Source organism: Syngnathus typhle, linkage group LG1, assembly GCF_033458585.1.
Source record: "Syngnathus typhle isolate RoL2023-S1 ecotype Sweden linkage group LG1, RoL_Styp_1.0, whole genome shotgun sequence".
NCBI lineage: Eukaryota > Metazoa > Chordata > Actinopteri > Syngnathiformes > Syngnathidae > Syngnathus > Syngnathus typhle.
Window position 1 is genome coordinate 25,221,230 of NC_083738.1, and position 24,417 is coordinate 25,245,646.

Sequence of the window (24,417 nt, forward strand, 5' to 3'; positions counted from 1 at the left end):
GAATGATTTGGAAGAATATCGGCAATGCATGCTGTATTTTACAATCATGTAAAAGTTTTGTGCGTACGATTGGAGGCCAAAAAGAGTTCGTAGATGTGCAATTAGTGGTTTCACTCTTGGCGTTTGAGTCGCCATGGCAATGCTAAATTTTCATTGGAATACCATCCGACTGGTCCGTCGTGGGGAAGGACGAGAAAGTTAAAGTGTCTGTCAGCGTTTGGAAAAGAAAAATCCAAAGGCCTGAGTTGAAAGCGAGACGCGATTATGGAGGCTGAGCTGCACTGTAGTCGTTTACATTCCAGCTGCATATAAAATATTCGCATTTATGCTTTCTCCTTTTCAGAAGCGCGTTTTACTCTACCACGGTTACGCAAACTGAAGGATGCCATAAAAAAAGAAAAGAAAATGTGGAGCACTTCAAAGCCTTTCATTTGGGTCGGGAATTCCATCGACAGGCAAACAATAGGTCTACGTTACGCTCTGCTTCAGCTCTGAAATCCCGCCAGGCTTTGTTTACGCCATAATGTCTCAATAAACATGTTGCTGCCGGCCGGCCGGCCGGCCAGCCTGCTATCAATGGCGCCGTTGTGCCTTTCGCTCGCCGGCCAGCCGCAACCAACGACGCTTTATTTCGCTGAATCTGAAGGGCAAACAATCGCAGCCGTGAAATTCTGAACAACTGATTTGATTTGCGCTCTGAAAAACACTTCAAAGTCGTAAAATTCCCCCCCCAAAAAAATGTCTTTCTCTAGGCGGTGTTTTAACAAGAACCCCGGAGCGTACGACCGTTCCGGGTGTCACCTCGCAAAAAAAAAAAAGAAACAAGGGGGGGGATAGGAGGGGCTTTTTAACAAGCACACAGCTCCTTGTAGTTGTAAAAGTAGAGCCAGTTACAAATGTTTGATTGGCAGTCCCGGAAAGGCAGAATTTCTTACACAAAGGGAAAAACGCCTTCTGGGGGTACACGATTAAAATGAGCTGTTGTCTTTCCAATAACGACAAGTCTTTTTGTGTCTTTCAGGACCTCCTGTAAGTATGCCTGTTTTGCATCTTCGACTTAAAGACACACAAGGTAACAAAAAAACAATTGATGCTCATTTCCTGCTACAAATGAACAACTAATGAGGCCACGCTGACAAAACAGGAAGTCAACAACCGGTCTCTCCTTTGAATCATTGGTGCGGGTTTTACGTGATGGTTCCGGGTATCTCCGCTCTCATGTTGGACACTTGCATCGCTATTATTTATCATTCGGCAGCGAGTGTGAGCGAACTGACATGTGCTGACTCGGCGGTAAAAGTCGTACGTTAATCCCGGGAGCCTTTGCGAACGCCGGCCCCCAGGGTTCTAAGTGAGCCCGGGTGGTCTTGCAAATAAAATCATCCTCGATCACTCACAAACTGCTACTCCACCGAGGATTAATAATTTTTTTTTGTCACCCGCCACACATGTTTTTGTACTTTTGGGGAATAATCAATTGCTGATAGACTTGTATGGATTGTAATTGTTTCATTATGGGACACCTGCACAATGTAACTGGATCAAAATGGCCAAGTCCCACTGGGAATCTGTAATGGGATTTCACAACTGCTGCGTCAGATGAGATTTCGGTAATCCTGATCGAAAGAGGTGCGGATGAATAATCGGGCTTCTGTGTTTCTTCTGAAAGGTTCTTGAAGAGAGAGAAAAAAAACACCTGCAGTTCATTTCAAGCGATTTAAATGTCTCCCCAGACCTGTGAAGTTTAATCTCCTCCGTGTTAGCATCCAAAGACCGGCAAAAAATCTCGGAAGTTTCCACGGCGACGCTTTCCAACTCGCACAATACACTATATTGTCATTTTCGACTGGCTAATTGTGACACACTGTGGATATGCGAACCAGATGCAATTCCGGGTCGCTTTTCCAGTGCGGTTTTCCCCAAGCGGGCCTAACCTCTCCGTCCAAATTGGAACGACGAACACCAGCCGTTTGTGGTCGTCCGTCTGTGCCCGTTCTTTTCTGATTGCTCGCATGCGTGTCCTCCGACGGTTAAAACAGTCTCAGGGGCTCGTGCGCTGCACCAGTAACAGATGGAGGTGTGTAAATTCCCTTTGTTTTGTTTTTACAGCAGGGCTCGAAACTCCTTTCCAACGTTGAGCGATTTCTCCGCTAATGATGCCCGCAGCAGCCTTTTATATGCAAAACTCAGCCACAACGGATTTGTATCCGCTGCATCCAGATGGGACGTTTTTGTCTTTCGAAAATCATCGCAATTCTAGAAGATTGCGCTTATTTCTTTCCGTGTGTAAAGGAATAGTTTGATACCCTGGGAAAGAAGTTAATTTCCCCTCTCTTGCCAAGAGCTATAGACGAAAGGATGGATGGAGCTCAAATGGCTTCATGGGAGATAGCCAGTAGCTGCTTAGCCCTGTGGCATGAAGACTGGAAACAGGTGCCAACGACCTCCATTGTGGCCAAAAGCACGGCGGCGCTTGGAATGACTCACGGACAAATATGGCCGCACCTCTTCATCCATATGTTAGGGGTTGGACTAGTTTGCCTTGAATTCTTCTCACCCTGAAATGAGCGCTCTATTGTAGTCGCCCGGGGTGAAAATGTTCTTGTAAAATAATTGCTGGGCATATGCAAACATTGAAGCCAGAGGGGGCGTGGCTGAAATGGTGCCTAATGATGCACAGGAGTCGCCCCTCCCTCAGTATTGAATACTTTGTGCACTTTCATTAACATTTGATGTGGAAGCTAGCTAGGTAGCTTGCTAGCTATGTATGCCAAAACCATGAAATATCTTCCCATTAGTCTACTTTAGAGTGCCTCATTGTCAACCCTGAGTGTGCGCACATACTAGAGAGAAGACTGAAGCTCAAGCAAAAATAAAAAAGGCAGACATGACAGCCAGCATGTGGACCAGTGCTTTGTGCTAACCTGCTAACCCGCTAATCTGTTTTTTAGGTTTAGACACGTGAAATTCCACATATCAGATTTAGGATTTATTTTTGGTGTGCAGGGATTTAAAGAACAAAATAATGTCAAGCCTGGAAGAAAACAATTCAGTTTACTTTCGGATGGATTCGTTATTCATCGCCCTCTAGTGGCCGGAGGGCGCGTGATTTTACGCACAGAAGAAAATCAGACGACATCCACATGTTGCGTGTGAATGACCGACGAGCCAAACGCTGCGGCGGGAGACGGCGAGCGTCTTCTTCCTCCTTCGTTTCCAACCGCAAGCTTCACATGTTGTCCTGCCAGTCAAGCCTCGATCATCTCCTAACCTTAACCATGTGCTCATTATTGCAAGCATGACAGCCAGCGAAGGTCACCTTAGCATCGGGGAGTAATTATCTCAACCCAAAATATGATATTTCCCTAAACCGTAACCATGGCGTTGACACGTCATAAAACAGAATTCTTTTTACAGACCCCGGTCTGTGCTTGACGTAGCTTCAGTATATCTCCCCGCATCATCAGGAGTTATAGCTTCGGCTCCAGCGGGCAGAACCCTCCGGTTGTTTCTCTTGATCAAAATGTCCACTTGATAGATTGAGGAACTGTGAAATCGCTCCGCTTATTTGTTTGAACGTATGGAAACTAAGCGAGGCCACTTTACGGCGTCGGGTGCTGGCCAGGATTCCGACAATCCTCCCGTTGTTCAGTTGCTGTCAACACTCGAGGACGGCTTTGTTTGGCTTCCTGTGTACGCACATGCTTATTAATGTTGTGGAGCTGGTCGCGCCTGTAAAGACGAGGCTGTAAAATGCGCTCCTGCTGCACGGTGAGCTGATTGGATCCATGTGCTGGCAAGAGGGCCGCTTGGCCGGGCGCCTCCGACGACGATCCGCAGCGAGCGTTTGATGGATGACTTTTCTGGACCTGGCTCCGCTTACCGGGTCGCTGTGATGAAAAGGACTACAAGCCAGGTCCAGCCAGGTCCCGAGCGCCATCCCGCTGCTGATGTTTGCGCGTCTTGTCGGATGAGACGGCCAAGACCGCAAGAATGATTTTGCTCGTGTCCACGACAACTGCAAAAACACTGCCTGTGTTAGAGCAAAAGTGGATTTGCAATTAGGATCCAACAATTGTATGGATTCTGGGTTGTTAGCACTGGCGGAGCTAGAGGGGGGGATGCGGGGGTAGTCCCCCCCCTGAAAAATGCTTGGACCCCCCCCCCAGATACCAGGCCAGATAATTGACTTTTTGGTATTTTTATTTTTCTAGGAACTTCTTTCCACATTTCCACTCGTCCTGAATCAAACCATAATCGGTATTTTTTGAAGAATTATTTGGGTTTGTTTTGCAGACCCCCTGAAATATATATTTTTTTTCCCCTGAAAATTTCCCCCCAAATTTCCCACGTCCCCCATAGGGAACATGATAATGAATGTTTATCAGTGTTTTGCATATTCTTTTTTGTCGACCCCTTCAGATACCCCCCCTCCCCCTGGAGAAAAATCCAGTAGCTGTTGATAGCATAGCGCTTCACATAGCTAACTTTCACGCAGCTACTACTTAGAATCAATAGTTTAGTCTTCCTTTGAATAAACCCCGTGTTAGTTTCCAGCCACAAAATGATGACTTAAGTACACTTTGGTTGTTGGGATGTAGCCACCTTTTGATTGACAGGTCAGACAACTTCTACCCACTTGTCAATCTAAAATAATCTATCCTCACCAGAATGTAATGCAATCAGCCCAAAAGGTCAAGTTGAAACAAATTTCCTTCCAAGTTGTGATAAACGCAAGGCCTCATATTAACATTAGGCTTCCAGACAAGTGGTTATAATACTTTTGAAATGTTTTGTGATGTGGCACAGGACCAAAACACACAGAAATGAAAGTAAAACCAAGCTCATATTAATAAAAAGGTAAACAGACTCGCTCCATATAAAAATATTCTTTCAAGTCACAGTCAAACGTGCCAGGATCTTTTCATTAGGCGTCGTTTACGCTTTGCCAGTAATACAAAGTCAAGAAAGTTACATTGTGTGCTTGAAATGTCCATATTCTCCATGTTGCTTGAGGCTTTGGCTCCTGCTAACTTTTTGCCTTTCATATTTTCCCCCCTTCCTTTTTTCCTAAGGTGGTAAAATTCTTTTTTTATTTTTACAACATCAACATCTCATTCGGTCCAGTACAGGAGACAGTGGTCACGGTTTGGCTGCGAGAGACTCAAAAAAAAAAAAAAAAAAAAAAAAGAAGCGAGATTTGTATCTGGATAGGAAAGAAGCATCATCGGCATCCAACGCTCGGCCATAAAATCCGACGATGTGCACACGGGAAATTCTGTTACAAATCTTCTTGTGGTTTCCCAGCATTAAGTGGCAAAAGATGTGATATGTGCACCATTTTTTTTTTTTTTCTGCACTGTAGCAAAATTAGTGGCGGACTTTTAGAACGACTTGTAAATGTACTTTTGTTATCACAGGGGTCAAAGGTTACACCACTTGGCATGAAGCTCAAAGTGACATTCGAAGTGATTCGTTGAGTAACTTTTTTGGTGCTGATGTAGTTTCTTGGCTCTTTCATTGACAGACTTGAAGTTGTTACTATGGCAACCACTCACACTGTTTATCTGAGACTCCTTTTGTTTTTGTTGTGGGGGAAAAAAACCCTCACAGGTGGTGATCGGAAAAGCTTCCTAGGGGAACAGGCTACGTGCTAAATAGATGCCTGCTGTTATTTTACGGAAATGCACTTTAAAATAATCTTTGTGGGAAGGGGGGGGGGGGGGGGGTTAATAGTCTTTAAACACCAAGTGTAGCCAAGTGATGCAGGCTGATGACTTGCACGTGACGTTAAAACAAAAATGTGCACAGGAAGAGCGGACGCGCGTTTTTTTGGGGGACGCCCACTTGACTCGGCTTTCATTCGGCTAACTACAAACACGGCCGTCGGGAATGATGCGCTTGTCCGTATTGCGGCCGGCGTTGCAAAGTCACGCAAAGCAATTTCAATGAGCCCATTTTCACTTTTCCAATTCCAGCTCTGGGCCGGAATTTATTACGTGATACCTATGTTTGCCTCACTTCAATCCGTTTTTTCCTTTTGTACAAACTGCAAAAAGCAAAACTGGCATTGATTTTTTTTTTTTTTTTTTTTTTTTTTTTTTTTCCCGTATATTGAATGGCTTCAAGATCTTGAAAGGTTTTATAATGCCATACATCTGATGCATGACTTCAAGCAGCTGAGGCAAAAATAGATTGATTTGAATCGGTAGAGGAATGAGGCTGGTACAAATTGTGCCTTTTGAATTTTTACTTTATTCCTTTATGTGGCCAATTTATCAACAATAATACACGCTGCATTAATCTGAGAGGCTTTGTAAGTGGGTGGTCAATTAGTCAGTTTGCTGTCCCCCAATCCCCCGTTAACTCCTCCCATGTCAGATTTTCCAAATCCTCGAAATAAGCAATGTGACCTGCTCAAGGAGCGTCATACTTGAGCTTATTATTGAAAACATTGACAGTGTAAGCGATCAAGTACACAGGCACACATTTCTTCACTCAATCAGCATTGCAGTCTGTTTGTGGTTCAACGCTAACCAAGCTAAAAAAAAGAATTTCACTGCCCATCGTCCAAATATGAAAAAAAAAAATCATGTTCTGTCCTGTATTATAATGTTTTCATCTTACTCATATTTTTTTTTCTTTCTCAGGGCCCTCCAGGTCCAAGGGGTGAAAAGGTAAATATTTTGTTTATGATCATGATTATCCACATTTATTTATATATATAAATATTATAAATGAATCAATAAATAAATAGAAAATAAATAAAAAAATATATATAATATATACTATAATCTAAAATATAATATATATTTTATATACTATAATCTAAAATATAATATATATTTTTTCTTTTTATTTATTTTTTCTATGCTATGTATTTATATATATTTTATATATATATTTTATATATATTTTATTTTATATATATATATATATATATATATATATAAAAACCTATCAAATGTGTATTTTACAAAATAGGTGACTCAGCTGAGTGCCCAACAACTGATACAGTTCAATCTCCGGGAGGGGCTACTCAAATGCCGTTCACAAATCCACATCACTAAGAAATCATGACGTGAGTCAGCTGAAGGCCTTCAAAGCTCCCCATGAACCGCATTGCGCGCAGCTACAAATTTGACTTCCAAAGACTAAAATGAAGGCCCTGAATGTACTCGTTAGTGTAAACCTCGAAAACACTAATTGGGAGGACCAATGCCCTCCCACAGACTGCTGATGACGACTTTATCCGTCCAAATAGTCCAAGTAATCACCACCAAAGCCTTTGATGACTTCTTGCGGGTTAGCGCGGATTGGCGAAACAGAAGCGCGAGACGCCGGGCGCCGTTTGCCGAGCGTCCGGCTCCATCTTGCTGCCTCCCCTGTGAACTTCTTTATCTGTAGCGAAATAAAATGAGAAACAGTCTCCCACCCAAGAAGCGTGCAGAAGCGTGGCCGCTCTCCACAGCTTTTCCGTTAAATCTGGCTCCAATGAAGCAAAGAATTCCGGGAGCTATTTTGTTTGAATTCGTTGGGGCGTTGAATCGATTTCTCGCATAAAAATAAAATCGCTGTCCAGAAATGACACCTTGCTCGGTTGATTCTGGCCGAACGCTACCAGAGCGTAGTTACAAGGTGTTCAAAGTCGGTGGCCGCTACAATTTGACTGAAATCATTTCAATTCAAGTCCACGCAGTCGGGATTCCCGTGCGTGAAATTTCGCTCCTTTTCCAAAACCTCTCGCATACCCGCCGCCCATCACCTTCTCTTATCATAACACTCCCCGCCGCAACAAATTCTTGCGGCCTTTTTTTTTCGCTTCGTCAATGTGTTCCGAGTTAGTTCATTGTTAGTCTTGGCTTATTAATGAGCATCATTGAGCGGTGTGCACTGGAGATAAAATTGTCTTTCTGCTCATCTTGCAGGGGGATCAAGGCGACCAGGGACCACGGGTACGTGCCTGACTGCATCTCCCCCGGCGGAAATGTGGGCAACGGGTTGGGGATGCATGGAATTCTTGGGATAGCGCGGCTGGCGCCAAATACAACAAGAATGACAAGTCTGTTTATTTTCAAAGTAAAAAGGGCTCGAAAACATGTAGATGACCTTAAAAGACATTGGCCCATCCGCATAATTATTCCCAGCGCTGTCGTTTGACATCTCAACCCGAGTCAAGTTTCGAAATCACTGTCAAACTCTTGCCGTGCGAGCCGTATCTGGTTCGGCATTTGAGAAGGGTGGAATTGACCGGCACAGCGAGCATCGATATCGAGCCAATACGAACCATAATTTAAGATTTCGAGTTCTTGTTTAAGGCTGCCGATGCCGGCCACTGATACAAAAGACAAAAATTAAATCGCAAAAGTCCTCCTCGGCAATAGTTGGCGCTATACTGCTAAAAAGGTATTTAATCAAAAGTGTTTATTTCCTAATTAAATAAATGAAAAAAATCTATACATTTTATATATTAAAGCTACTATTAGCATGACTGCTACTCGATATCTGTGATTCAAAATAGTGAAAACTCATCCCGATATTGATGACTAAAAAGAAGTTGAAATCGAAAATCCTCACGGTCAACAAAAATGTGCCATTGTTTGGAATTTATTTAATCCATATATTTAATATATATATATGTATAATAATACATTTATTTAATACATATATTGTCAAGTAACCTCAATGCGGCCAAAAAAAGATTTGAACTCAGAGTATCATATTAACTCATTCACTACCATTGACGGCTATAGACGTCAAATATCCATTTTGACGCTGAATGAGTTAACCACAACCAAAAGTAGAATTAACTTTGCCAGTGTCACCAGCAAACAGAAGCCTCTTTCTCAAATCGGATGAAGTCCTACCGAGATCACTATAAAATGAATAAAACACGACAATCGAGTCGAATCTGTTAATGGACACCTGCCGTCCATCTTGAGAATTCCTACAACATCAAAACTTAGCACAGGATTGCGGGTAGTTCTTTCAGCTCGACTCAGAAACGAGCTTCAGTTGTCCCAAACGAATCCACTCCCAAGTCGTCCAAGTTTATACGAGACTGCAGTGACTCGCATTGAACTCTCTATTTGTCACGTTGTCATGGCAACGCTCCTAATTGTATTTGATGGGCGAGGTCGGGTAAACGAGAACAGCACGCAGCCTTGTCTCGTGACCAGAAGCGGCCATCTCCCGAGTGGATCTGATTCCAATCCATCGCTGGCGCCCACTCAGACGACACCGATAACTTTGTCAGCTCGTACCGGCGGGGAAGTCCGTACGAACGGCCTCTCTTGTGAAATTGAATTAGCATTCTCAATATGACACGCTACGCCGCCTTGTATTACACTGACGCGTTGACTCTCCTTTGACTTTGCTCGTTTAGCTCGTGGTAATAATCGATATCGCTTCGGTTGACTGAAATTTAAATGAAAGCACCGCAGAAAAATACAAAGCGGGAGGAAAACTAGCATTGCTTTCCCCAGACGAGCTGACCGGAGTAAACCACGTCCTCTCGGCTCGGATTTCACGGTTGCCCATAATTTGTACCCTTTTAACCTCGGAAATGGAGTCATCTGTCTCGATCAGTTAAATGATTCATATACCTCCGAGGGAGCGGCGGCCGCTGACGGCTCGGTAACGAGGACCAGCCAAAACCTATTTGTCTCCCAGAGTCAATAAATAAACTGTCCACTTCCAGATAGTATTTCATTAACGTCCAATTTGCAGTAGCATTGTTCTCACGCGGCTACCAATGAACATCCAGGCGCAGCTGAAGGACGACGAGAGCTAGGATTCAAATCGTATTACCTCCCCCAAGGGTGGTTTATCGATCGCGCCGCGTTAGATGAGCTAATTTATCACCGGTGGGAAACTTTTTGGCAAGAAATACGAACGGAAGAGGACAAGGGTTGGCTGACCTTGCGTCAAACCGGCTGTCGTGTGACATGGGGAGTCAAGTGAAGCCCCCGCGGGGGCGGATAAACTTGAAACTTGAGTTTTCCGTCGAGCCCTTGAGCTAATGTTGGGTCATTATTAGTGTCACACTGCAGGGTTGACAATTAAAAGCTACTAACAGTACACACGGATGCTAAGTATGGTGTCAGATAATCGGAAGTGGGCGTTCGAAACTGTAATGGTCAGTTAGCCGGTCATCGTCATCGTTATTTTAACCACGATTACGTCATTGCTAAATGACAGTTCGCCATGGTTATTTTAGAAGTGACGGACTGACAAAATTTCCATCAGGACTGACGGACCTCTCCAGTGCCAAAGTTTTAGAATCAGCACAGAGTTTTCCACCGTGCCTGCTACCCACATGTCAGGTCCGCCATTTGTTGGACCCAAAGGTGAAAGGTCAAGTTCCACATAAAAGGTCAAGTAAACAAGCCACGAACGAATTGGCCACTTTTTAAACACGCAACCGGTGTTAAGAATGTACCGTTTGGCTGTGTGGTCTTCGGCCGCCTTCTTGGGTGGCGGGACAATACCTGTGACCTCTAAATGCAAAAAAATGGGTCCATTTGGCATTGTTAGCTGGAACCGGGTCGCAGATAAAAGTGCCGTGTGGTATCGATGTCAAATCTGAGGCCATCGCATGTGTGCGAGTCCCCCGCCGGCTGTATTGAAGCCATGTGTGCGTGTTGCCGCTAATCCCGGCCGCAGATGTCGACAAGACTCGCCGCCTGTTAGCGGGCTAGCGCTGTCTCTGCTGCGGTCGCGAGGATGCGTGTTCTGGCCGCCGTCCGATGCGGCGGCTGGTGCCGATTGTCCTTGTAGCTGCTTTTCCACCGCGAAAGCAAGTAACTTGGTTATTTTTGTTTTGTTTTTTTAACTTTTGGAAATCTGGGAATGGTTAGAACGTGTCCATTGTCCTGGTAGCGTAAGTTAACGCGAGGTTTTCGCAACAAGCTAAAAACCAAAAGGCGCAAGCTTACGTAACGTGACCAAAATCCACTTTTCTGTTTTCAAGATGTTTGAGGTTGTCAATAACTTGGGAGATATTTGCACTTCAATAGCACGGCCGTTTGCCTTGGGCTCGATGAAAGCGGCCAGCGTCAGCTTGAGCCATGCCTTCTGAATTAGCTTAGCGAAACCAGAATGATGGCACCAAAGACATGTTTAGATTGGACAGATTTGATCTCCCCACTCAAAATGGATGGGAAGATCAATCCCCAAATGGAAGTAAAATAACTCAAAACCGCAGATTTTTTTGTTTTCAGCCATTTGTGGTCAAATGCGCTCACGTAGAACCTGAATCGCGACGCGTGTCGGCTTCTTCGCCGTTTTCAAGGACAATAAACGACAACTATTACCAAATGAATGAAAACAAAGTCGCAGCTCCTAAAGTGTTGCGAAACTCCCAGAGACGCTAATTAAAAAATCGAAGCTCAAGAGGCCACACGTAAACTCATGTGAACTTTGAGTTCTAACAAAGCGTGTCAAGCCCCAAATGTTTTAAACGTTGCTGGAACGGGATTAAAGTTTGTTTCCAGTTCTAAACGACAATCCTCAATGTTTTCCTTCCTTTATTCAATTTTCATGAGTGGATCGTGTCTGTCACGAGGATTGTTGACCGGGGTAAATTGGGAAACGCTTGCTCGAATTTCCTTGATGTCGGAACAACAGCGCGTCTCAATTTACCGCCGCGTCGGAGTTCAAAGTCGGTTGTGTGATAATGGCGTCAACAAACGCCTCGTCTGTTTAGAGCATGTGGCACAAACAACAGGGAATGATTAGTTGGTCATTTTATTCTGGTGCCAGTGGACATAGAATTGAATTTATTTCTTGGATGGGGTGATGCACAATTGAAATACTTAACGTGTGTGTGTGTGTGTGTGTGTGTGTGTGTGTGTGTGTGTGCGTGTGTGTGTGTGTGTGTATATATATATATATATATTTTTTTTATTTTTTTATTTACTTATTTTTGAACAATATAAAAGTAATTTACAACAGAAAATAGAAAAAGAAATTAAAATAGTAATTAAAATAATAATAATAAAAACAGCAATTTTTACATACATATATAATTGTTTTTGAACAATATAAAAAAAGTAATTTACAACCAAAAATAGGAAAAGAAGAATCGAAATAATAATTAAAATAATAATAAAAAAATAACAGCATTTTTTATATATGTATTTAAAATACTTAAAACCTGAAAACTTAAAAAAACTGTGTGGAAAATGACTGATCTAAATCGTATTGTCCCCCCCCCCTTCCCTGCACGTAAATGGTGTCTTCCATTGTGTTGGAATGTCTTGAATGTGTGCGTTGTGCCGTGTTCACCCGTTTAGGGATTGCCCGGTCTCCCCACGCTAGCCGCTTTGCACAGCAATCAGATCCTGACCGTCAAGGTTTGTCGGCGGCAGCGTCTCCTCGCTGCACTGTGGCATCCCTCCGCTGCACTTGCCAGGAACTCAGACCCCCCCCCCCTCCTCCATTGTCACAAACAGCCCTCCATCCAAAACGTCCCCACATTGTGGCCAACGGAGCCATTAATACCAGGACAAGACGCAGAATCCTCAAACTGAGCCGGTCTGGTTTGTGTCCATTGATACTCAAGCGAAGAGAGGAAATGCCAAGAAAAATCCGATGCTGGTGAACCTATGTGGCAAAGTGCTGTTTTTAAATTCATGCCAATGGTTTACCACAAATCCTTAAATCCATCAATGCGGCCTTCTGTAGTTTTTCAGTGAGCACGAACGCTGCTTCCTGCCAGTGCGCTGGAGCAGCGAGCTTTTTAAATCCATCTGGGTGTTTGGGCAGTGAGCAGCTCAGGGGTTCCACTTTGCAGCAGGAACAACGACAATGATGAGGATGATGATGATGATGGCATTTTCACAGAGATGGAGAAATTCCCATGCTATCCACAGACTTAGGCCTAGTTTTAGCCATTAAGATCCAAATAATTAGCAAAGACTTCCATGTGGTGCAGAAGTGTGGATTTCTCCAATCATCTGTGAAGATGCTCCTCAAACGTTCAAGAATGTTGACCTCTGATTCAGTCTTTCTATTTCTTGCATCCGCTTTCCGACCGCCTCTCCTTCCTCTTCTACTGGGACCTTAACCTTCTTCAACCTTCTTCTGCCCTGCTCAGATGGTCTTCCCTAAGATCAATCATGGCTTTCTTTCTGCTGACCAGCAGCTCATAAAGCGACGTCTCATTAAGGTAGCGGCCGAATCTCAGAGTCTCTTCCGCTGGCATGTATCGTAGCATTTCTTGTTGTTTCTGTTTCTACCTTGCTGGAAGACGAGTCATGAGAACCATGTAGCATTCATCTCAAGATGCTTCTGAAGGACGTTTTCAAAATTTCCTGAATGTTACCTAGTGCATGACAAGAACTAGAAAGCAAAATGGTGCCTTAGTTTTTCCCTGCAGTCTGACTTAGTCTGTCTGGCTGAACAGGGGGACCAGGGGCAAGCAGGACCACCTGGACCTCCAGGGCCCCCGGGTCCTCCAGGCCCACGGGGGCCCCCAGGGGACACTGGCAAAGACGGACCAAGGGGCGTACCAGGCGCACCGGTGGGTATTGCAATCCAGAATCTAGATTTTGTCCGTCACGTTGCCTTATTTTATTTATTTTCGTCTTCGTCATATTTAATTTAAATCTCGCGGCGGCGGCAAGCTTTTGTTCCAACGCGTAACGAACGCTCGACAAGCGCAACATGATTGCGCTTCCCACGAGAATGCTTCCATGTATAGATTTACATCCAGTTGGCCGCGTTTTGGTCAGAGCGCAACATTTTCCACGTCCACGTCAGTGGCATCACGCTAATTGATGCGCGAGACAAAGAAGAAATAGAAAGGCCTGCCCATTACGCCCAGCCAAAGCCTGGCGGTAGAAGCGCAGAGAAATTAAGTGTTGCTAGCTGCCGCTCTCCAACTTTCTGACGATTGTTGTCAGTTCTTCCAGTCACAGTTGCAATAGTTGTTGTTTTTCCAAGAAATTAAACCCTCCCTTGGCTCGTGCCGCGTTCTGTTCTCTCATCATTCATCTCTCTCAGTGACTAGGCGAGAGGGAAAGGAGTTTGAGTTTCTCCTTATGAATGTAAAAGAGGTTCATTAGCTATGCTAGCTGTACGTTTTGCTATGCTAGCTGTACGTTTGTTGCATTAATTGGAAAAAGAGTGGCAGTAAGATCAATCTCATGAGGTTTTTTTTTTCCCAGGGTGATCCAGGGAACCCAGGAGACATCGGACCGATGGTAAGAACAAGCTTTTCCACACGTAATCACCTTTCATTTGTAAAAGTGCTGATGTTCACATTTAAGCTAGGAGCTAGGAGAAGTGTATCTTTAAAAGCAAATGGGGGGGCGGGGGGTTGTCCTTTTACAGGAAGAGGACAATCACGTGATGGATATAAACAAGCAGAAACACTTTGGACGTAAATCCAAGCGTGACTGCCGTCACTTAGCCCGAATGTATACACGGCCTCGGCAGCTTTTCGTCTCCAAATAGTCAAAAGCCAGAGACGGCGGTGTGATTAGCTTCGGCTTTGGAAAGTAAACACACGCCGGCCGCGGCAACTTCAGACCCATTCCGACGGGCTGCTCGAAATGTTCTTTTTACACACGCTCACGTCTAAAATATTATTTATACTATGGCTTGGCTCAGGACCATTTTCTGGTGTGTGCCAAAATTGGCCTGGCGAATCTTCGTTTTCAAATCTTCTGTCGAGAATGGCCGCTGGAATGCAATTTGCTGGCTGTACCCAAATGCATCAAAAAAGAAAGAAAAGATTGACATCACTTAAAAGAATCTGAATTATATTGCATATTTATGAATACCACATTTCTTCTCATAACACTTAACAATTTAATCACAAGTACCAAAGTCAAGTGGCAGCTTTATGAGCATTACACGGCACTTTGTCATCATTAAGTTGCGTGAACGGGCTCAGTGACATAAATGGCATTAAAAGCCCTGTCGGGATTAAGACAACACGATGTGGAAAATTACAGATGGAAGCGTCCAACGTGATCAATCTTACTCAAAGTGGATTAAATATGCAAGATATTACACGGCCTTTAACGGTTACTACGGCGAGAATGACTCACGGCGTACGATCCGATTCTGTTGCAAGAGGTTGGCGCCCGGACGCGTTCGGAACACGTTGTTCTAGTTAGCAGCTACTGAGTACACATTTGACGGCCCTTTTGCTCGTAAAAAGATGCATGTGATGCGTTAAAAGTGCAGGAAGGGAAGTACGATTGTGTCACAAAGTCCATTGAAGGATGCAGGAAGCTCCTTGAACCTTCTTCTAAAGTGTCGTTTAGAGAGCCATCTAGCTCAGGCTATCAAACTCAAGGCCCAGGGGCCAGATACGGCCCACCACGTTATTTTATGTGGCCCGCGAAGGCAAAGTGTCGCAATATTTCAGTATCATATTTGACCGTAATGTTCGGATTCGTACAACTCACTAAAATTCTCTTCTTTTTTCCCCTCAGTGTGTCAATTCTAAAATTACAAATGGTCTCTTTCTCTCTCTCAAATTGTCTCACTTTTTTTTTTTTTTTAAATAGAGATATCGCTCGCAAATCTTATTACCATTCAAAATGTTAAAGTATCTAAACAGTTTTTACTAGCCTCTGATTTCAAAACTAGCTATTCATCATTTTGTTGTGTAGCCTATAATACATATAATTTAAGACATTGACAGTCATAATGGTACTTTGAGGGAAACGATGAAGGAAACTAACAGTAAGCCGTGGTGGTAAATTGAAAAAATCATCAAAAAACTTTGTTCACCAAAAACAATATATCATAAATGGAGTGTGCGCCCAGCTCTAAATTAAAAACCCAACAAACGTACTGTCTCATAAGTATGCCAATAAATTTTGTAACTCAAGCCTGTTAAAATGTTTTGAAATCAAAACGAACCAAAGGCTGTTAAAAGATGTGACAGAGAGAAAAGAAAAAAAAAACAATCCTAACATTTCCATCATGTCTCCACCCGAGACAAGTCCTTGAGAATCTATCTAAAAATGTGATACGCATGGAGAGAAAACAGGAGCTTTGATCTCCGAGTCCAAAATGTGAACGGCTCTTGGACTCGGAGTGACCACTTGACGCAGCTTCGCATTTCGGATGCGTGCTATTGTTTAAGAGGCATGGAGGAGGAGATTCCAGAGTTTTCCAGCAGCCTTCGAGGACATGTGGTGCTGGTTAGAAGGATTACAAGTTCTTGCAGGGCGGAGGTGGGAAAAGAGGGAGAGAAAAAGGAGGGACTAGTTTGCAGGATTTCAATCCAAATCTTCACTGCCGTAAGATTTTCTCTGGGGGGTGGGGGGTGCAAAAGCTCGAGCCTCTCTTGTCATGTTAAATTTTCTCATATTGCTGGCGTCAAATCGCAACCTCCTATGCCACAATTTGGTCAATTTTATATTTTTACTTTTTATCTATTAAGTTGGTTGGCAGTTTTTTCATTTTAACAACCAAATTAAGTGAGGATTTTGGTGGTACCATTTAATTCTCGGAACCTTCACTTTCGCTCCGCAACATTTTGCCTTCTACTGGTTTCGACAGCTGTCACTCAAGAAACCAGTCAGATTACCACTTTGTCACATAGCCAACCTAAAATGTTGTTACATTAATCGCTATGAATCAAAATCAAAACGTCAATCAGTTTTCATGAGCTGCTTTAACATGACGGCCAGGCTGACATGTACTAGCTAACCTTGCTAGCTAGCCAAGGGACAGATCTTTAATTTCACCACTGAAGTAAATTCATCCATCTGGCCATTGTCTTCTGCTTATTTTGGGTCAGTTCGCAGGGGGGAGCTGTAAGGACGCCCAAATTTTCTTCTCCCCATGCAGCCACTTCGTTCAGCTCTTCGGGGGTGGGGGGGCGTCCTGAGGCATTCACAGGCCATCTGGGAAACAGTTTTCATTTGGAACTTGTGGGGAAGCTAAAGAATACGCTTGTGGTGTCCTCCGTAACTGGGGAAGAAAAAACAAAATCTGCCTTTTGGTGTTATTTCCATTTCAAACTGCACCATTACATTCCGCTCATTCCAAACCGACCCAGTGATCCACCTTCATTTTCTCAAGCTTGTAATGTGTAAACACAATTCAGTTGCTTGATGGTAACGCCGTGTTTTGCTAGCACGCCAGCTCGCCTCGCCGCCACTTTGTTTACGCTTCTCGCAAAAGCTTCAAGATTGAAACGTTTGCCCTTTAAATAAAGCAAATGCCAGCCTAAGCTCCCCGCTGCTGCGGTTAGCAAACTGTTATGCTAACCTATAGCTTTGTTGGTAAAACCTAAGACTCTGTAGGACAGTCGCAAAATAATAAAATGAAACCGAAGAGATTCAAGAACGACAATAGATTCTTTCAAGAACTGTTTGAGAACTTCCTAAAAAGCAGCTAATTTCCTCATTGTCGTTTTCCCGACCTCGAACGAAAGCGGAATAGCGCTCGGTTTCCGATCGCTTCCCCTTTGTGCACATTCATGGTACTTATGGTTTTGGAACAAACGCATTGTGCTGATCCTCCGTTTGGCAGGAACAAAAGGGTCCGGGATTACCGCCGGGGAGTTCTTGACTAGCTCCCTCGCTTTCAATGGTGCTTTTGAGTGTTCTCAGATGGAGCCAAGCTAATTAGCGCTCGGGCGAGTGGCACATGCTCACATACCTGGCGGGTCATAAAGATGTTTAGCAAGCCCCGCTGAGGATGGTCCTCACAAAGGCAAACAAAGGAAAGACTTTTTTTTTTTTTTTTTACTTTGGAGGATAATCAGAAGTTGCTCACTCCAACTCTAACCGAGACGGACTTGCAGGAGGGACAATTGGAACTTCTTAAAACCAAAACAAAGCAATCCGTTCCCGTCTGAAGCGGAAGATGTAGTCCTCGATTGTTTCTATGATTGCAGTCGAGGAGGGCGCCAAAATGAGTCTTATGGGCTTCTCCTGCTTCCCCCCCCTTTGGTTCATTCATAAGAGGAAATGGGCTTCCATCCTTGCTTTGAATCAAAATCTGTTGCCTTGACTCACTTTGCAAAGACCTTCCTACCACATAAATATGACAATATAATTTCATCGATCGCGGGTGGTTCTGGAATGCAACCATGAATGGGGGTCTACTGTATTTGACCTCCCTTGTGTAACTCTATTTCTTTCCAGGGACCAGAGGGGCCTCCAGGACTCAAGGTAAGTTACCTTTATTTTGAATTTACAACCTTAGCTTGTCAATAAATAATACCTGATCTCGGCACCTCCGACGATACGCGATCCGACGCACGGCAATAGACACGTTAAGGGCTATAACTCTACCAGCGAGGGAAAAAGTGTGATGCCGGCGCTGATGTGAGGAGCAGATGTTGGCCATATCCAGCCATCAGGTAGCTGCCAGTGTTTGTTCAGCGTAACCCAATCGGACACTTCCTGTCTGTGCTGTCACGCGTCGGCAGGACCTCACCGCCGGCAAAGAAGGGCCAGGCGGGGTCAACGATGACACGGCAGTTTGTTAATGACTGGCCGGCCTGGCCCCGAGGCTCGCTCAATTAGGTTTTCTCATCGTGCGGCTTTTTAGGTGACTGAGGTGACGACGTCTAATTTTAACCATATGAGGTGTTTTGAAAGAGGATTTGAAATCAAAACGGCGGTTACCGTGACAACAGCGCGTCAATGTAAACTGTTTTGAATTACTTAGATATGCGTAACATTTGTCACGCTGCTTAATGCTTTCTCCAGTGCAATTAGAATGTGCCTAAAGGCTTTTTCTATTTTTATTTTTTTCCAGGGTTCTTTGGGGCCGCCTGGCATTCCAGGTGTTGATGGACTGAAGGTGAGTTCATTCCAGGACAAAATTCTCGACCTTCGCTTTTTGGCACTTTTTTTTTAATTGTGTTTCTCGTGTGAGAGGGAAAAAAAATCTGTATATATTTTTTTTAATTTTTCCCTCATAAAACGAGCAGGTACGTCTTGTCCTGCATCGAATTTCCAAAGCAAATAAAACAAGACACGCTGCAGGTGTTTCTCACCAGGGGGGAAATGAAGCCTGTTTATTCAGGAGTGAAGGAAAGATGGGGAATCGTTTAAAGCGATGCCATCTTTCTAATCTCAATCCTACATCAAGAATATGAGAGTTTGTACGGCTTGATTAAAAACGGATTGAATTTCGAGTCGCGATGCATATCAGCTGTTTGTCAGCTTTTAAACGTTGAGTGCGGACGATCGGAAGGAGTCGAATCGATTAATAAAAATAATATTGCTGATGCGGCAATTTGCATGTTTGTGTGTGTGTGTGCTGTTCATAGGGGGATCTTGGCATCCCGGGACTGGACGGCATCCCAGGAGCCAAGGTCTGGTGCACACGTATTCCGTGTCATCACGCCATTGCATATTTTTTCCTCCTCAAACTTACCTCTCCATGTTTTTTTCTTTCCCGCCTGCCTTTTTTTCGAGACAAATATGTTGTTTGTTTTACTGTGCATGGTTATCGACATCACAATGTTCCTGTGGAAAAATTGCAACTATGGCTGGAGAGGAAATCGATACTCGATGTTCCGTCTGGGGATAAACGCTGAGAATTGTCCTAATCCAACACGAATTGATCGGACCCACTGCGGCGTAAGTAATAACCGATGCTTTCTCTGCCAACAGGGTGAAATGGGAGAGCGAGGTGAAAAGGTAAGCGTCTCCTTCAGATCCTTCACCGGGTTAATTCGAACGCCAGGGGGGGGTAACCATTGCTTACTGTAAAGTGGAGGCGCTACTTGGCTATTATCGGTCAGCGGTGTCACTTCGGCGATGACTCATTGGCCGTAAAACCCGGCAGGTTCCTCCGAGACCCGCTGTGGAGCTAAAGCATCCGGTATTTTTCACCGACCGTGATGTTTTGCAACTCCTCGAAGGAACCCCTCCCTCACTGAAAAACGATTTGGTGATCAACGGCCCAGTAATTGAGACTCATTAAAAGTGCCCCTAACCGAAGTACTGCACCCATGTGCAAACCATCTGAGAGACGTTGGATTTAAGATGTCCATAAAAGTGACCCCCGCCCCCATGCCCCGATACGCAACCTGTGCAGTTTTATTAGCTGCTCTCGAGGAATAAAGCAGAACACGCCTCTGGGGGGGGTTGTCATTCTGCCTGTTTTGAAATTGTTTTTTTCTTTTAACCCAGGGCGATATGGGGGAAGAAGGACCAAAAGGTGAAATTGGGGAAAAGGTACGTGCGTTTCAAATTACCGAAAAACCTTTGACCTCATTTGCTGAATACTGCAAAGTGACACCTGTCAAAATAAATTCCACTCCACAAATGTAGGGGGAGCCCAAGGACAAAATCTAGCAGCAAGTGATCCAACAAAAAGGCACTTTTTTTTTTTCCCAGCGTGGTTAAGTTGGCCTAAAAGCATTCTTCATTTGATTATTATTGCACATCATTTTCTCAAGCGTTCACGCTGCCTCTTTGATTATTGTTCAAGTGAAAACATGTCGAGTGTCTGTCAAAAGAAATTTTAACCTCTTTCAAATAGCGATTATGGACTGGAATGTCATTTGGTGCCAAATCAGCGTGTGCAGAAAGATCTGTAAGATCCACACAAGTATCAAATTTAGATACTTTGTATTTTTATTTATTTATTTTCCCCCCCCCAAAAAATTGACGTCTGAGTGATGGCAGGAGCGCTGCACTCAAAACGTCACTGTCAATTTCGCGCCGCTGGCCTCTGATTGTTTCTCACTTAGCACCTTTGCCAAGAAAGACGGAACGCAAAACCTCATGTGTGGGAAAATGAGATAGCGGCTAACGCTCCATCGGGATCGAGCTTGACTTGGAAGCTAAGCAAAAATTGTTGCAGTGCCACTGGACAAATGGAAGTGAGCTGAGACCAGACGTGCTTATTACATGATGAGAAGAGACAGGGATCGTCCGTGTGAGGAGCTGCAAATGCAACCGGCAGGGAAGGGAAGAGTCCATTTCAAAGTATTGGATTACCGGGGAATATTTGTCATTGTCAAAAGCAGAAGCACGATCCGTCGGCGGCTATATATGTCTGCGCGTGTTTTTTTTTTTTCTTCTTCTTTTTCGGGACGGGAGATGAGGGCACGCGGCGATGCCAAAGTTAACAATAGGCAGCACGCACTGCGGGGAAAATAGCGGCGACGCGCTGGGAAAGAGCAAAAACCGCAGAGAAGGAGCTTTTGAGGGAACTTTGCAAAGACAGGATTGGCTGGAGATTGCAAGTTGAGCCGGGAGGGGGGAAGAAAATGAAGGTATAGATACACCTTCACTTTTAATGCTGGTCACAAAAAAAGAATCTCTACTGGAAAAACAAAAGAAGTCTGCTGCAAACCAGCAGTTAAAAGGCAAACCACAGGCCTCTAATGTTTAATTGTCACGCGTGCAAAAAGAACTTCACAGGCTTGAGAAAGTGGCAAGCCATATGGTGACGCCGGAGCCTGAACAGATGTGGACGTTGATTTACTAACCGGGTGCAGTCTTTTGAAACGTCACCAACCAAAACAAAACTGCATCAGTTTTGCTCCAAAGGTCCCTCAAAAATATCCGATCAAACAATCGAAAAGTGCAAAACCTTCCTTTGCATTTTTTTTTTATTATTTAAAAATTCTCTCCTTAGCTTGTCCTTTTGAAATATTGCAAATGTTGACGACTCGGCGCGCAGCTGCTCGCCACCATCCAGACCTCCTCGTTTGGGCAAATAGCTGGAAAATTGCCCAATTTAGCGAGCAGCAGTTGCGCTTTTATCTTCAATTCGCAATCGTCAGCGTGGGTCGCGGCTGCTTGTAAATCGGAGCTGAGGCGACGTTTGTTTTAATCGCAGGATGTTGCCTCGGCATGCTAATTGGCCCAGTCGGGACGTTTGGGCTAGACGCGCCACACGCAGTTGCGGTTTGGGTTGCGGGTCTTTGTGGCCCGGTTCTGATTGGATGGGATTTTCTGAAATCGGGGAGACCCTGTAAATTGTCCCGTGAAAGTCCGCAGTGACGAAAACTGCTCCCGTTTGTGTGAAGTGCGCGTGTTGCATCTTCGGATAATCGTTCTCACATGGTGGCCTTTCAAAATAAAAGCAGGCACATCCCATTTTGTGACAAGCAACTTTTTTCCACCTTAAAACAGCTTCTTACAGTTCAAATTGAAAATTCAAAGAAGCATTGCAGCATTTTTATTTCCCCTTTTGAGACAAAAGTAAACCACATCCACTCACTCCAGTCCCTCTAACCCCCCCCCCCCCCCCCCCCCCGTACCTTTGACCCCAGCCGCACTGCTCAACCTGGTCCAGCTAAGGTCCTGCCAAACTCCACAATCATCTCAAAACAAACAGTCTGTTGGGAAAGTCCCAGTCCGGTTTCCGCTTTGGCTATAGTACCAAAACTGCTGTGGTCAGCAAAACCAAGGACCTCACCACAGCCTTTGACACAGTTGACCACCATATCATCCTTCACCACTGTCACTCCACCATCAGACTCTCTTCACTTCATATCTCACTGAGAGATAGAACAACAGTTTGTCTCTTAGAGAGGAGCAAAGTTGGTTACGCTCCCTGTCACTTGTGGTGTCCCTCAAGGGTCAATGCCAAGCCCTATTTGTTTTCTTCCTCTTTTTTTATGCCTTGCAGGGGGATGCAGGCTCCTCAGCGGCAGGCATCAAGGTAAAGAACAAGTTGTCACGACAAGTTTACATTGTAACATTGACAAGCGTGGTCATTGCCTTTGTTCCAGGGCGAACCCGGCGAGCCGGGAAGAAGCGGACACAAGGTAATGACGGCTTTGCTGCAGCTGAAGCTAGAAAGCAAATTGATGTCTGTGCCACCCGAGGTCCAGGCGCTAGAGCAGCATGATCAAATAGCTCCGAATCAAGTTTTGACAAGAGAATTCCAATCCCAGTCAGGACTTTTTGTTTTAAGTCCAAACCGAGGCCCGAGGTCCACTGAAGTCCCGCTGAGCAGAACCCGACGCTCCACTTTTGGAGCATCATGGCAATCTCTCGTTTCATTTATTTTGGCACGAGGCGCGCCATGCAATCCTTGTGTGGCTGTACCAAAAAATGTCTGATTTGGGTTTGAAATGTTTTAGGCTTATGGTAAGCGAGCAGCAGGTTCTCAAGAGGAACTTAACAGGAACATTTCTGCAAGAATACATTGCATGTGTCATAACTACTACAAAGGATAATCCAATCGATATTATGTTCATGGGAATCAAAACAAAACAGAATAATTGACCGATCTTCATCCATGTCATTTTTCTTGACTGTCTGGCACATACATGACTATTGTGGCCCCCCGCTTTTCGCAAACACTCGCCTCCTCTTAGCACACAATATACAACCTCTGCAATCGTGCTGACAAACGATTATCCCCGACTCAGCGTCACACAAAGTTATCGTCGCGCGTTAAACGCCGCAGTTGGACGGCTTTCCCCAACGTGTCCTTGATGCAGAAGATACAGCGAGAAGGGCTTTTGTTCTTGACTTTTACAACGCTTTCATTTGCAGCCGTGAAAATTTACAACCTTGATTCCCCCGAGTGGCCTTTCAGTTAATCCTTCCATCCCATGCGTTGTAAATACGGACGTTAGAACGGAGATGTAGATCATTCCCAGCCTGAGATGTTGTCGAGACTTATCGTCGGAGCATTATTTGACGTTCTCGGCTACCCCGAGCTCCGGCCGCTTCCGCCAAAGCCAAAAAGCACTCTTGCAACTGCGCAGTGCGTGACAGCTGCAGCTTTTTTTTTTCCCCCCCTCCAGCAAAGATAAAAGCTAATGGCATCGCTGGTTGCCGGTTTGAGTGACTTAACCAAACTAATCCATGAAGACGGCATGGTTTGGTGTGAAAGTGCATGTGCGCTACCTTCTCCCGGTGACAGCCACCAGCGACGGATGACGAGGCACAGCAGGTCGACCAGATGAGATGTGATAGAAGCCCAAATGTTTTGGGTCGGTGTCATTTGTTCTTTCCATCTGAAATTGGCAAATCCAAAATAAAAAAAAAAATTAAAAAGAAGGGGGACATTTTTATCTCACACAAAAAATAAATAAGATTTTTTTATAAACACCAAGTCATACACTTTTACAATAATATTGATTTTTATGTACTTGTTGCTAAAAAGCGAAGCGTGTAGAGTCTCTGTGGCTGAAATGAACACATGCAGTTCGTGAATGGAAAAGCACTGACTAGCCACACACTTTCCTTTGGCCCTTCCTCGCTAATCCACTTTTAAGACACCTCAGATCTCAAGTATTTTTGGTCATCCATCATCGGGAAGGAGCAAAACCGTTCAATTAGCTTTCGGTGCTTTACCAAGATTTCCAGGTCACACCAAACTAATTCAGCATTCAAATTAAACTCAACCCTGTGTTTTATTTTATTTTTTTCCAAATTAATTTTAATCTCATCCTAAAACAGAATTTTGAAAAAAATGTTTTGTGATGGATTAAAAAATAAAAAAATAAAT

General features: G+C 44.3%; 1 protein-coding gene across 1 annotated transcript in view; it reads left to right on the plus strand.

Moving 5' to 3' along the window:
- The window catches only part of LOC133169727 (collagen alpha-1(XXV) chain), a 63,736-nt gene that overhangs the window by 27,602 nt on the left and 11,717 nt on the right, over positions 1-24,417 (plus strand). Inside the window, exons 4-17 of the mRNA XM_061302184.1 lie at positions 1,022-1,029; positions 6,651-6,677; positions 7,929-7,955; positions 12,297-12,356; positions 13,100-13,171; positions 13,409-13,525; positions 14,172-14,207; positions 18,123-18,149; positions 18,742-18,786; positions 19,259-19,303; positions 19,605-19,631; positions 20,127-20,171; positions 22,582-22,614; positions 22,685-22,720. Coding sequence (XP_061158168.1) covers positions 1,022-1,029; positions 6,651-6,677; positions 7,929-7,955; positions 12,297-12,356; positions 13,100-13,171; positions 13,409-13,525; positions 14,172-14,207; positions 18,123-18,149; positions 18,742-18,786; positions 19,259-19,303; positions 19,605-19,631; positions 20,127-20,171; positions 22,582-22,614; positions 22,685-22,720 — 605 coding nt within the window. The remainder of the gene's footprint in view (positions 1-1,021; positions 1,030-6,650; positions 6,678-7,928; positions 7,956-12,296; positions 12,357-13,099; positions 13,172-13,408; positions 13,526-14,171; positions 14,208-18,122; positions 18,150-18,741; positions 18,787-19,258; positions 19,304-19,604; positions 19,632-20,126; positions 20,172-22,581; positions 22,615-22,684; positions 22,721-24,417) is intronic.